The sequence below is a fragment of the Tachysurus fulvidraco genome, chromosome 11 (genome assembly GCF_022655615.1).
Source record: "Tachysurus fulvidraco isolate hzauxx_2018 chromosome 11, HZAU_PFXX_2.0, whole genome shotgun sequence".
NCBI lineage: Eukaryota > Metazoa > Chordata > Actinopteri > Siluriformes > Bagridae > Tachysurus > Tachysurus fulvidraco.
Window position 1 is genome coordinate 21,139,956 of NC_062528.1, and position 15,143 is coordinate 21,155,098.

The following is a 15,143-nucleotide window of genomic DNA, read 5'->3' on the forward strand; positions in this document are numbered from 1 at the left end:
AAAATCTAAGCTCTGTATGTGCTTATATACACGCGTCAGATTAAACACTGCTCATGTGGTAAATCACATTTTAAGCAGATTGTCGTGTCTGTAGTCTAACGATTCATAAGCTGATATTTTGGTAATAAATGCTTATAGCAACTATATTGTTTCCATTATATATATATATATATATATATATATATATATATATATATATATATATATACACACACACACACAATTGAGTACAACTTTCTAGTAGTTGTTCTAGTTCAGTATCCCACTGTAGTATATATTTAGCTATTCTTAAAGTGCAATTTTAAATTTTTTTTATTGGTGCTTAACGTTCCTCTTACGTTATTATCCTACCTTGTTTACTTGTTAATTTTAGTCAGTGCTAGTCAGGACAATCATTCATTTTCTACCCCTTATCCGAACTTCTCGGGTGACTGGGAGCCTATGCCTATCTCAGGCGTCATCGGGCATCAAGACAGGATACACCCTGGACGGAGTGCCAACCCACCGCAGGGCACACACACTCACACTACGGACAATTTTCCAGAGATGCCAATCAACCTACCATGTATGTCTTTGGACCGAGGGAGGAAACCGGAGTACCCGGAGGAAACCCCTGAGGCACGGGGAGAACATGCAAACTCCACACACACAAGGCGGAGGTGGGAATCAAACCCCCAACCCTGAAGGTGTGAGGCAAACATGCTAAGCACTAAGCCACCGTGCCCCCTTTACAATCATTTTTAATAATTATCATAATAATCTGAATAATGATAACATTTTTATTTGCCATTCTAACTTATTTTTATGTTTTTCTTTTTGCTTGTAATGTTTGCTAGTTTTTCCTGTTTTGTGTTTGTCACCCAAGGAGTGTTTACATTCCACACAAGCACACATGAGCCTGGCAAAAACTGATCAGATTACAGGACAAAAACAACAACACCTGGACTATGTTTTAATAATTCTTGGGGACTTTAATAAAGCAAATCTCTCCTATGAAATGCCAAAACACAGACAGCACATTACATGTCCCACAAGAAACAGTGACATACTGGACCATTGATGCACCACAATACAGTTAAAAGTGTAGCAAAGACTGTAAAGAGTTGGACCAATGATATGGACAAGTTCCCTGAGACTAACTTCATATATCAGTTTCTTTGAGGACATGTGCATCCCTACCAGAAGTCGTCTAACATTCAACAATCATAAGCCACGGTTTGGTCAGGCCAAAGAAATGGACACAGGGTCAGGCCAGGAACACGCTGAATAAGAAGATTAGAGCTGCTAAGAAGAGCTAGGCTGAAAGTTTAAAGGTTCAGTTCACTTCTAACGACTCAGCTTCGGTCTGGAAAGGTTTGAAAGTCATCACCAACTACAAGACACCATCCATGAGAACTGTGGTGAATCAACAACTTGCTGAAGATCTGAACGAACCCCTCCAACACCTGATCTGACCATCTCTTCACACAACCTTTAAAACCTCCACTTCCTTAAGCAGTTGAGGAAGTTTAACCTGCCATGGGAGCTGCTGAAACAGTTCTACTCCACTGTCATAGGCCACGTTCACACTGCAAGTTTAAATGCTCAATTCGGATATTTTGCTCAGATCTGATTTTTTTTGTTTGCTTGTTCACATTACCTTTTAAAATGTGGCCTATATCAGATACCAGTGTGAACTATTTGCTGTTTCGAACTGACCCTCATGCGCAAACGAACAATAACATCACACGCAGCACGCCATTGTGCTAAAATTGGCAAGGTTATGGGGGGAATTAAGCATTTTCGCTTTTCTTTCTAAATGTTTGTGTAATGGCAGCACAGAGATGCAGTGTTTTGAAAATTTTCGGATTTTCAGTGTGGCCAGATGGGGGAAAAATCAGATCTGGGCCAGATCTGAGTGTTCACACTACTCCTGAAGAAGTCTGACCTGGTCACTTGACCCCAAAAAAATCAGATTTGGGCCACCTTTACCTGCAGTGTGAACGGGGCTAATAGGGTCTGCTCTGTGAACTTCAATAACTGTCTGTTTTTGGCTCAGCTACAAACTCCGACACCAGAAAACTACAGAGTTCAAGTTCAGACTGCTGAGAGGATTATTGGTGTTCTCCTGTCCATCCTTCTAGAACTGCAGAGATCCAGAGTGAAGAAAAGAGCTCATAAAATCACTCTGGAAAATCCCTCACATCCAAGTCATCAGCTTTTTAAACCTTTACCATCGATACCGAGCCCCAAATACCAGCACAATCAGACACAAGAACAATTTCTTACCCCAGAAAATCTACCCGATGAACAGTTAAATGTCCCAATGACACAATAACAATGTGCAATAACCTTAAAGTTAATTATTACCACTTCCATCCTAATACATACTGCATCTCATTCTATTCTATTCTCATCTATACCACAACTACATACAATTTATTTATTTTTCAATTTATTTTATATCCCTTTCTATTTACACACGTGTATTTTTATTTATTTTTTAATCTCCTCTTAGTTTTATAGTCTTGTTTTTCTTTTTTATTATTATTATTATTATTTCTTTATTTTTAATGCCATAGACCTTATTTTTATTGTCTGTCACCTGGAACACGAAGTATGTGACGTAAACAAATAAATAAATTAAACAATAAACGTAAACAATAAACTCGTTCCTACAGCTCAATCTTCATAATCGTACGAGTTATTATTGAGTAATTATTAAAATGTATTACAATAAAATCTGTAGTTTCCCTCTATTGTGCTTCTTTATTGACGAGTAAAACTGGCTGTGTTCCAAAAGCCTTGCGTGAGATCATGAAGTGCACTTGATCGCGTACACTGTTATTGAGCTCTAGTGCACTACGTAGGGAGCGAGCAGACTTATTGGGATCGAGCCGCGGGAGCCTGCGCATGAGAAATAGAATCACGTCACGTCAAAAACATATAACTAACGGCGGCGGGAGGTGCGAACGATCTAAGATCACGTTGACGTGTCAGAATTTTCAGAGTTTCGACTTAATCTTTAAAAACGTATTCATTTTACGTGAAATTTCAGGTGAGTTGGCGAAATTAGCCGGTTTAGCCATTTAGCCACGTTAGCAATCGAGCAAAAAAAAAAAACACAACGAAAAAACAACCACCACCGGGTTGCGTCGCATATCAGTGCTCGTTACTGTATCTTAACTGCCTAAAAATAAAATAAAAATAAATACACACGAATAATTATTATATTTAGGATAGATATTAAAGTGCACGTGCATATTTGTTTAGCTAGCCGCTTCGGCTTTGTAGCACGTCGGTTAGCTAACAGGCTACACTGGGTTTGTCTTTAGTTTTTCTCTATTTTATTTCTACTCGGATTGTCCTTAAGTCGTTAGAACATTAAATACATCCCGACGTGTCCTATATAGTGCACTAATGAGGACTAACAGGCTAACAAGCTAATAGGCTAACAGCCGACATCTCAAACATAAACAACAAAAATCCTCCCTAATCACCAAAAAACACAAATGCCAAGAACCGTATCTTAAAATAACACTAAATAAAACAAAAATAATCTATTACTACGAAGCCTGACATGAAATAATAGTTAAAAAATAAAATAAAATGTACGAACCGGCTTGTAGACGCCATACTGTCACTCTCATCTGCGCTCGAGCTCAACGGAAGTGGCTGTGCCTAGTATTTATAATCTCTCTAGAACACGTGACCTACTTCCGGAAAGCCAGAAGGAACAAAAATATTTTTTTTCTCGCTTTCGTTTTTAAGGAAGTATCAAAACCGCACAATTTAAATTCTGCTATTAATAAGAAAACGATACCAACGATATGATACACATCATGTTTTACCATCCGGTATTTTTTTTGTTATGTTAGATACTTTATTATACCGAACTGATTTATATCACAATTAATTTACTTACATATATTTGTTCAACAGCTCTTTTTTTCTTAAAGAAACAATATTTTAATGAAAATAAATAGTTTTTAATAAATATTTTATTTCAGTCCTGTGAAGGAAAGAAAGTAACTAAAACCTGGATAATAAATAATAGTCTCAGTAATAAACTTCCTTTAACACGTGATTTAAAAGTCCTACTGAATATTTTGATGATATTATGGAAAATTATTCCATAAATATTTCTGCGAGACAGATTATTTCCTGTGTTAATAAGATAAGATAAGATAAGATAAGATAAGATAAGATACCTTTATTCGACCCACAATGGGGAAATCAGAATCAAAATCAGATTTATTGGCCAAGTGTGTTGTCACACACAAGGAATTTGGTTCCAGCAGTTTGTGACTCTCAAAAGTACAGACATAAAAAATACTATACAAACTAAGACAATGCAGACGATGGGATACAGTATAGACAGTATGAGTATAAAATATGAATATAGAAAGAATAAAATATATATAATATGAATATAGAATATGACTGATCAGTTATGTACATAAATGTCACTGTTACAGCAGCCAAGAATAATAAAATGCAAATATATCAAACATAATGGAGACATAATATAATATACAGTTTGTACAAAACAAAATGTATAAAAAGATGTATATTGCACATAGGTAATTTTATATATAGGTTCATATTGTGATGAACAGCTGCAGTGTTTCCGTAGATGTGAAACAGCGTTCTGTTTAATGTCCCTGGAGAGCGACGTTTTACAGAAAGTGGATTTTACCAAGACAATAAAAATGTAAATAATTACGTACATTAGTGTAAATTGTACATGGGGATAAAGCAGCCCGTAGACAGCAGTGTAGACTTAAAGATACCGTTTATCCGTATCATAATCTAAATATGACGTGTGTTGGACACGTGACCACGTGACCACGTGTGAGCAAGTACGAGCCCGGATAGCTCAGTCGGTAGAGCATCAGACTTTTAATCTGAGGGTCCAGGGTTCAAGTCCCTGTTCGGGCGAAAGTGAAAATTTTAAAAATCTAAATACAATAGAACCATAGTCTTAGTTGTGAAGCACTGTAGCTGTTCAAATACACACACACACACACACACACAAATAAAACAAAACCTCTGATAAGTAACATTAATATAATAAATATGCTAGAAAATGTTCAATAGTTATTCATTTCAGTACGTTATAATTTCTTTTCCCTTCATTTCGGTTACTTCTAAAGTAATTAGTGGTTTTAATTGTAGGTGAATTTATGATGTTAGGAGCATAAATCTTTAAATAATAAAGAATTTCTTTAAATATGTAAATAATTATCTCCTTAAACTCTTGTTTCCTGCGTTAGGGTCAGGCTGAACAGCTGCAGTGTTTTCAGTACTGAGATATGAAACTGTGTTGTTTTTTTAAAAAGTTCGCTTTCGCCCGAACAGGGACTTGAACCCTGGACCCTCAGATTAAAAGTCTGATGCTCTACCGACTGAGCTATCCGGGCTCGCATGTATCGTGAGAACGCACATCCTGTTCTGTTGGTCTAGCATTTTATTTATTTCCTCCAGTAATAGAAACAATAAAATATACCTTGTATACGCGTAAGCAATGAAACGATTACGTGTTCCTTTATTATTTTGCTTTGCTTCCACAAGCCATCATAACCACGAGGTGAACTGCGTAACGGGTATTCGGTTGACGTATGCTAGGGTGCCAGTACTTTTGGAAGCGAGTGGATACGAGCATGTGACGTCATCCGAATACCTTCGACGCATTTCCCCTCATTGTGCTGAGTATTTTGATATGTCACATGTCCATTTTGTGATAATTTTATTTTATTATGGGGGCGGGCTGCACGTGACGTCACGTGACGTTATTCAAATACCCGTGAGGACGTTCCTCTCATTGTGCTGAGTGTTTTGATATGTCACATGTCAATGTTATGGAAAGTTTTTGGATTTTGCATATATTGTGGGCGGGGCTGCGGTAAAACCGAAAGGCCAGTCGTACACCAATTTAAACTTTTGTCCAGAGTATCAGCCTAAAGGAGCTGGCCGAGTTTGGTGTAGATAGATCGAAAGCTTGCCAAGTTATAAACCTTCAAATTTTATAATGGGTGTTTTTGGCAAAAAAAAAGGCCCATTTGAGATCCGGTACCATGAGAACCGGAACTCGGTTCGTGTAGAAAAGTAAAAGGAACAAACTTCAGAACAGGATCTACAACATATCCGTACAAATCCATATTAGTGCGTGTGGCTCGAAAGCCCTAGAAGAAATGACTCTATATATTTTTGTCTAAGAAAAATAAGCAAAACGTCTACAAGAGAACAAAATAATGTGTATTAATAATAAGTAATAAGTTCAACATAGATGACGGCACTAAATCAAGACATCTTGATTGGATTTGTTAGATTCGCTCATCCACATTAGCACCATGTTTCCAGATATATCTGAATTCAAAATAAATAACAAATTATATAACACAGACACACACACACACAGCGATACGCTTCAGCAGGCGTTGCTCTGGCTTGCTTTCTACTTTTAACCAAATTTGTAATCTGATCTGAAGGCGTACAGATATTTCTGTTCAGAAAATGTGCCTAAATATAGTGAGGATGTTTGTCATCATATAATCAGCTGAGACATCAGACAACACACTTAACCTCAGATGAGTTTTTCCTCATTTGACCTTTAAAAATTCACTGTTCACTAAAGAAAATAGTAAATGTTTAATCAGCAGCATCATTATCAACAACAATAATAATAATAAACAACTTTATTAGCTAAACATTCACTCCTTCACACAGTTCTCTAATCATCCAATCACATGGCAGCAGCACACTCTATAAACTCCTACAGATTCAGATAAAGAGCTTCAGTTAATGTTCACATCAGAATAAAGAACTCTGATGTCTGGGACTGTAACCGTGATGTGATTGTTAGTTTGAATATTTCACTATCTGCTGATCTCCTCCTGGGATTTTCACACAAAAGAGTTTACACAGAATGATGAAAGCTGAGCAGAAACTCATTAACAGAAAGTTTGCCTGACTCCGCCTACTTCACATATTTTTGACTCCGCCCACTTCACCTGTATTATTTCTGATTGTACCTGCTGGAATATTTTTAAATAAACCTCAATGGTTTGATTTCTCAGCATATGAGTTCATTATTAATGTTTACAAAGCAGTGGCATCGACAGTCTCATGATGGACTTTCCCACATCTGCTTTGTCCAGATGGACACCTCTACTCGAAGACACACCTGTTTTAAACTCAAATGTCCAGATATCTGTTCGTCTGTCACCACCAGTGTTGTAATGTAACGGAGTACAAATACTTCGTTATTGTACTTAAGTAGAAATGTCACGTATCTGTACTTTACTTCGCTATTTAAATTTATGTCAACTTTCCTTTTTGCTCCACTACATTTCCTAGATAAAATGAACACTTTTACTCCGATATATTTCCACTAAGCGTCTTCGTTACTCGTTACTACAAAATAAAATCAGCAGAAATGTGTGCGACTGCAATAAGGGAGGTTTGGCGAATTACTGCTCCTAGATTGCATTATCACAGCTCCGCACGCTCTATTTCAGCGTAATGTTGCCAAAAGGAGGAGGAAGCACAACTGAAACCGCCATGGAAGCACATACTGGAGGACCTCCCGTTATCCTAGACGACCACCCCGACGATAGTGGTGAACTCGGTGAACAGGGTGAATAAGATAACATTATACACCCGTGGCTGTATTTGCAAGAAATGTTTCTGTACATTGGAATGACAGATTCTTCCGGATGAAGTGCCTCTTATGCCGAAAATCACTGAAATTTTACTTTTTACTTTTACTTTGACTTTTGATACTTAAGTACAGTAAATATCAGATACTTTAAGACTTTTACTTGAGTATTATTTTAAAAGGTAACTTTCACTTCTACCAAAGTCTTTTTCTACAATACTTGTACTTTTACTACAAGTATTGCTTTCTAGTACTTTATACAACACTGGTCACCACTGTGTACTTTATACAACACTGGTCCCCCCCCTCCCCCCCCGTCTCTCTCTCTCTCTCTCTCTCTCTCTCTCTCTCTCTCTCTGGCATGATGAGCTGCATCCAGAATCCAAATAAATGAGTTACATAAATGCATCTGATTGGCTGCAGCAGAGAATCTGCTCCAGAGACTGTGATGGTTTCTGGAGTTATTAAACTGCTTTTTTCCAAACATTCTTCAGCTTTGCTACACATCTTCTGAGATCTCACATCAGTCTGGTGTTGAGAGTTGATCTGTTTTACACCCTGAAAGCAGCAGCTCTGCTGACAAAACAGAAAGTGCTCGGTTTGTAAATGTGTGAAATAAGCAGAGAGAACAGTGAAGTGTTGGAAAGCCCCTCGGGAGGCCTGGCAAGAGACGTCTCTGTTACCTGGACACCTTCTGCACCGTCGCTACAGACGTCCACTGAGACACAGAGGAAACGTGATGCATGTGTTAATGTGAGTCTGTTCTGCCCTCCGTCTCTACAGGTCCATATTAAACACTTCCTGCTGTCTCGGCTTACTGTATAACACCTTTAAATGTCAGGAGGTCACTGTCTCAGTCTCTGTCTCACTCACTGTCTCACTCTCTGAGTCACTCCCTGTCTCACTCAATGTCTCACTGTCAGCCTTACTCTCTGTCTCACTCCCAGTCTCACTCTCAGCCTTACTTACTCTCTGCCTCATGCTCTGTCTCACTCTCTGTCTTACTTTTTTTAGTATCTCCATATCTCCAGAAATGTTCAGGCTGTAACATGGAATCCATTAAAAGTGAGTAATGATTGACTAAAAACTGTAATTTAAAAACTCATACATTACTGATTAAACACTCCTAGTGTCAGATACACAACAGCAGCAGTTGTTACTGCAAAATGAACACTTATATATCTAAATGAACACCTGTGTTAATCAACACCTCATGCTAGATTTCATTCCTATATTGTAAACATCTTTTCTGTTTATTTCAGTTTACAGGGTTAAATAAACCCCTGAGGTGTTGGATTAACACACACATTGTCAAGTAACCAACTCGATGCTGAAAAATCTGAAGTGCTGACTCAACACTTCAGATTAACAGCATTACAACGAACAAATGCTGAAACAAAGCCTACAGCAATTTGCAGGAATTGTGATAAATAAACACCCATAGTACCGAATTAACACTTACAGTGCTGACTAACACTATAGCTTCTGAGTCACAATGTTAAATTAGCAACAAAACAACTGACTTGACATTTACTGTGTTCACATCTACAGTCTCCAACTCTTATAACGCTTAACACCCCGATATATCAATAAAAATCTAGTGTATTAAAACACACCTTGTTGACTAATAAGCATCTTTTCTTAAAGTGCTACGTGAACCCTTTACATACAACTAAAGCCCCGTTCACACTGCAGGTAAAAGTGGCCCACATCTGATTTTTTTTGGGGTCAAGTGACCAGGTCAGACTTCTTCAGGAGTAGTGTGAACACTCAAATCAAGCCCAGATCTGATTTTTTCAAATCAGATTCAGACCACTTCCATATGTGGTCCTGAATCAGACCCAAATCAGATTTTTTCCCAATGTGGCCACAGTGTGAACACCAAAGAGGGATTTGATGTAACTTTTACGTCAATCTACATCGATATTCGTCACAATTATGCGCCGGCGAGTACGCACACAAACGTGACTACGCCTACAAAATGGATCAAATAATCAAGAGTTGCCCTCGACATCCGAAAATTTTCAAAACACTGCGACTCTGTGCCGCCATTACACAAACATTTAGAAAGAAAAGCGAAAATGCTTAATTCCCCCATAACCTCGCCAACTTTTTTTTTTTTTTTTTTTTTTAACCAAAAGAAAGTACAGTACTTTATTGATTTGTGAGGATTGACACGGCGAGGGTAAAAACAAGCACAAAATGGTAATGAAGGGTTATTATATGTTTAAGTAGAGCTGTTGAGTGAGTGTCCTCAGGTCATTGCTGCTTCTTCCTCTTCATCTTCTCGCTGCATTTCCTCGTTGAGTTTCTGTCTTTCTGCCGCCTGTCTCATACGCATTAAAACGAGGCTCTAGTAATCCCTTTCGTTGCTCAAAGGAGTCTGTCATGAAGTAAACACTCCAGCTCTAAAGTTATTGGCCGCCGTTGGAGCAGCGCTCTCGGGTTGTCCCTCCAGCCATGTGATTTTTAAAGGGTTTCCTTTCAAACCACACTCATTTTTTACATGCCAGTTCCGCTGCTCTAACAGTGGCAAACTCTATCACAGCGCTGCCTTTCTTCTTGCCGGATATTACAATGTTTAATATGTCACCATACTTCTGAAGGAGGCCTTGACGAACTTCTTGAGAATAACCTCCATTGGTGTGGTCATCTTTTTACACTTCAACTTCAGCTTTAATTTAGGGGTGACCTTTCTGTTGTCTTGCTGCACTGGTGAAAAATCTGCATGTGTGGAGTGAGCATTGAGCCTCCACTCCCTCTCTTTCTGGATCTGCTCTCGAATCAGTCTCTGCTCTTCTTGCAGCTGTCTGGAGCCCTCTTCTCTCAAGCGGGCAATTTCTTCTTCTAACGTTCGGGTGTTTTTGAATTCCTCTGTTTTCTGCACTTCTGTCTCTGCTTGTCGTTCACGAGCCTCTAAGTCTAATTTGATCTTTTTCCTCTTGTCATCTACTCTGTTGTTTCTCTCCTCTGCTTGCTTCTTTGCAGCACAGATCTTGTCGTAGGCCACCCGTGCCACTGCATCAGTCAGCACCAGGATAAAGCTTTCTGTCTGTATGCTTTCTTGATCTCTTTCTCTGTTGCTGTTCCTTCAACTCCGAGTAAAGCATACAGGTCCATCTGTAATAATTCTTTTGTAGAAGTTTTTGTTTTTTTGTTAAATAACTAGCAATTAAAACTAATCGCTATTATAAGCTATTTCGAAAATGTAGCACAGAATAAACGCTTCCGGATTACGAGCATGCAAAAAATAAATAAATAAATAAATAAATAAATAAATAAATAAATAATAACCGCGCCAACTTTAGCACAATGGCATGCTGCGTGTGACATCGTTGTTATTGTTCGTTTGCGCATGTGGGTTGTCAGGACCCGGAGGGAGGTGGCTTAGAGACAGACCCGTACGCGGGATAGCTTCAAATGAAAGGGGTTTAAGGCAACGCGGCTCACATATATACAGAGAGGGACAATCACACACAATGGGGAACAGGTGTGATGACCGGGAGGAGCAGACGAAGACAGGGAAATCACGTGACACAAACAAACACAAACGCACATGGCTATAAGTATGCGCGGACGCATGTCGGATCTGCGCTGATCCCTGACATGGGTCAGTTCGAAACAGCAAACGGTTCACACTGGTATCTGATATAGGCCACATTTTAAAAGGTAATGTGAACAGCCAAACAAAAAAAATCAGATCTGAGCAAAATATCCGAATTGAGCATTAAGACTTGCAGTATGAACGTGGCCTAATAACACTGATACTGCTTAAGAACAGCATCAGAATCAAAATAAGAATCAGGTTCAAATCAATCAAATCAAATCAAATTGTATTTGTCACTTACACATACATACAGAGTACGACATGCAGTGACATTCCAGATCCAGAGCCAGGGAGCAGACGAGCAGGCTAATCCGACAGTCTGCTAGCTGCAGTGAGTCGTCACCCAGGGTTCACAATATACTGTGTCTGTTTCCCGAGCTAAACAAAAAACTATCAATACTCAGAAAATGTGTTTTTGTAACCTCATCAGCATAAAATTAGATCCTAGTGAATGTACAGCCAGCACCTTGGATCTAAAGCTAGGACTGCTAAATATAAGATCTCTTGCATCTAAAGCTCTTATAGATAATGAATTGATTTAGTTTAGTGTTCTGTGTTTAACAGAAACATGGATCAAACCAAAAGAGTTTGTTGCATTAAACGAAGTTTGTCCACCGGGTTATAGTTATATACATCAGCCATACCTAACAGGCAGGGGAGGAGGGTATTCATGATGATAAGCTTGATGATAAGCAAGAATCTAGACACATGTTTAACTCATTCAAAGTACTTTATACTAACATATATAGCCACAAAAAAATAAGTCTACTGAGTCAGTTCCTCTTATTGTTATTTATTAATATTTCTGTTTTTGATCAGTATTTAGACCGTTTTAATCCCCATCAATGGACTGACTTATTTTCACTGATTTCTTCTTCAAAATTATCAGCCTGCATACTGGATCCCTTACCCACATGTTTCCTTAAACAGATACTACCAGTAGCTATCCAACCCATTCTAAAGATAATAAATTATTCCCTTAGCATTAGCTATGTGCCAAAATCTTTTAAGCTTGCAGTTATCAAACCTTTGATTAAAAACGTGACCTCGACCCAACCCAGCTGTCCAACTATACCCCAATATCAAACTCTCTCCTGGATCGGGTCTTATTTGACAGATCGATATCAGTTAGTAGACCTAAATGGTAACCAAACAAACTAAGGTAATGTTCTGTGTTCCCATTGCTTTTCTCCCTATATATGCTACCCCTTGGTGCAATTATTCGTAATCATGGTATTGGCTTCCACTGTTATGCTGATGACACGCAGCTATATGTTTCAGCTAAGTCAGATGTGAGTCACCAGCTTAATAAGACTGAAGATTGTGTGAAGGACATTAGACAGTGGATGCTTACTAACCACCTCCTGCTTAACTCGGATAAGACAAGGTCCACAGGCAGCCAGAAGCAAGCTTTCTGATTACAGAGTAGCTCTGGATGGTCATTTTGTTACATCGTGTGCAGCAGTAAAAGACCTCGTGTGATTATGGGGCAAGTCGTGGCCTATGGGGCAAGTCGTGGCCTATGGGGCAAGTCGTGGCCTAATGGTTAGAGAGTCTGACTCGTAATCCTAAGGTTGTGGGTTCGAGTCTCGGCCGGCCATGACTGAGGTGCCCGTGAGCAAGGCACCGAACCCCCCAACTGCTCCCCGGGCGCCGCAGCATAAATGGCTGCCCACTGCTCCGGGTGTGTGTTCACTGCTGTGTGTGTGCACTTTGGATGGGTCAAATGCAGAGAACGAATTCTGAGTATGGGTCACCGTACTTAGCCGTATGTCACGTCACTTATTAATAGTAGACTCTCATTTGAAGCTCACATAAATAATACCACAAGCGTAGCTTTCTTTCATCGCAGAAATATCGTTAAGATAAGAAATATGATGTCATTACTTGTTGCAGAAACACTAGTTCATGCATTTGTTACCTCTAGGTTGGATTATTGTAACACTTTACTGTCTGGATGTTCCAGTAGGAGCATAAACAAGCTCCAGTTAGTCCAGAACACAACAGCTAGAGTCCTAACTAGAACCAGAAGATATGAACACATCACCTCTACCTTAGCCTCATTGCATTGGCTTCCAGTCATGATTATAAAACACTATTATTATACTATTATAAAGCACTTAATGGTCTCGTGCCACAGTACCTGAGAGATCTTTTGGTTTTTTATAATCCGTCACGACTACTTCGATCAAAAGGTGCAGGTTATTTGGTAGTACCTCAAGTATAAAAGTCTCCAGCTGGGGGCAGAGCTTTTTCTCACAGAGCCCCACAGTTATGGAACAGACTTCGAATTAGTGTTTGGGACTCAGACACAGTCTCAGTATTTAAGTCCAGGCTAAAAACACATTTGTTTAGTCTAGCTTTTTATGAATAGCTTTTCCCAGGTAAAGGAGTAGATCTGGAGGGTTCATGGGCATAGAGTGTTTTGTGAACTGGGTTGTCTGGATGCTGTCGGCTTACCACCCTCACAAGTCGCTCAGGTTTGCAGACTGTGGAGTGGTGGGACGCTTTACATCCCAGGAAGCCCTCATGTCTGTCACGCCTTCTGGCTCTAGCCTTTTAGTTATGCTGTCATAGCTAGTCTTGCCGTAGTCCCTGTCTTCACTCTGCACATAATTTACATAATGTCCATAACCTGATCACAGTCATGCCAGACAATTTTTCTCTCTCTCTCTCTGTCGAGCTATATATGCCACTCCCAGCTCCCAGTGTTCTGAGTTCTTGGCCCGATCATCACTTCTTACGGAGCGACTTCCTCAATCCTGATGTTCTACCGCTGGCTAGAGTCTCGTCGCCCGGTTGTCACCTTGCCAGGGATTGATCTGCATGGTCAGCCAGTGTCTCATGGGATTGTTGTGGACAAAGCCGCCGGAGACTGTCATGCCTTCTTTTGAACCAGTGTTGTGTCAGGCAGCTATATGATCTAGTCTTTATCAGCAATCAGTTTGCGATGACCCATTGGTTCCTCAGGAGCTCTCGGTTGCACTATTGTAAACTGTTGTAGGACGGACATTATTTACATTTACACTATCTACTGTCCAGTGTCACCCAAATGAGGATGGGTTTCCCTTCTGAGCCTGGTTCCTCTCCAGGTTTCTTCCTCATACAGTATCATCTTAGGGATTTTTTGATTGCTGTCGTCGCCTCCGGCTTGCTCCTTAGGGATAGGGATAGATATATAGTATTTTAAAATTTAAGTTAATCTTTTTAATTTTTTGTTTAAAACTCCAATTGTATATATTTACTTATTTATTTTTATGCAAATTTTTTATTTCTTCTCATTATTATTATTATATATGTATCTCCTTATCTCTCTCTTCTGTTTCCATACATCTGTAAAGCTGCTTTGAGACAATGGGAAATTGTTAAAAGTGCTATACAAATAAATTGAATTGAATTGAAATCCTCTTTACGTCTGTCTGTCTGTTGGAAGATTGTTCTCCTGGCACCATCTCTCTAGGTTTTTACTCTCCTGTAGGTAGGCCGTCTCGTCGTCGTTGGAGATCAGGCCCAGCACAACAGTGTCGTCAGCAAACTTGATGATGGTGGTGGAGTTGGAAGTAGCCACACAGGTTTTTACAGTACAGCAGGGGGCTCAGAACACAACCCTGGGGAGCTCCAGTTCTGAGGGCGAGGGTGGTCTGTCTGTTAGGAAGTCAATGGACATCCATTGACACAGTGGCAGGCTGTATGGTGGAAGGAATTATGGTGACACTGTGGATGCTGTGGTCCACAAACGGCATCTTTGCATGATTCCTTTTCTGCAGTCCCGGTGGCTCATCGTAGTGTGGAGAAGATGAGCAATGGCGTCCTCAGTAGAGCGGTTCTGGCGGTACGTGAACTGTAGTGCATCCAGTGTGTCTGGCAGTGATGAAATCTCTGATCAGTCTTTCAAAG

The 15,143-nt window shown here is 39.5% G+C and overlaps 2 protein-coding genes, 2 non-coding genes and 1 pseudogene across 4 annotated transcripts in view; 1 reads left to right on the top strand and 4 right to left on the bottom strand.

Annotated features, from left to right (window-relative positions):
• The window catches only part of gtf2b (general transcription factor IIB), a 10,441-nt gene extending 6,706 nt beyond the window's left edge, over positions 1-3,735 (bottom strand). The window contains exon 1 of the mRNA XM_027150548.2: positions 3,599-3,735. Within this exon, the coding sequence (XP_027006349.1) occupies positions 3,599-3,615 (17 nt within the window). The 5' untranslated portion in view covers positions 3,616-3,735. The remainder of the gene's footprint in view (positions 1-3,598) is intronic.
• LOC113645130 (tripartite motif-containing protein 16-like) overlaps positions 1-15,143 on the bottom strand; it is a 664,889-nt gene that overhangs the window by 158,108 nt on the left and 491,638 nt on the right. The gene's annotated exons all lie outside the window — the stretch shown is intronic.
• trnak-uuu lies at positions 4,848-4,920 on the top strand. The gene has a single exon. It is a non-coding gene; the product is annotated as a tRNA-Lys (tRNA).
• Positions 5,330-5,402, bottom strand: trnak-uuu. The gene has a single exon. It is a non-coding gene; the product is annotated as a tRNA-Lys (tRNA).
• On the bottom strand, positions 9,750-14,989 carry LOC113645333 (annotated as a pseudogene).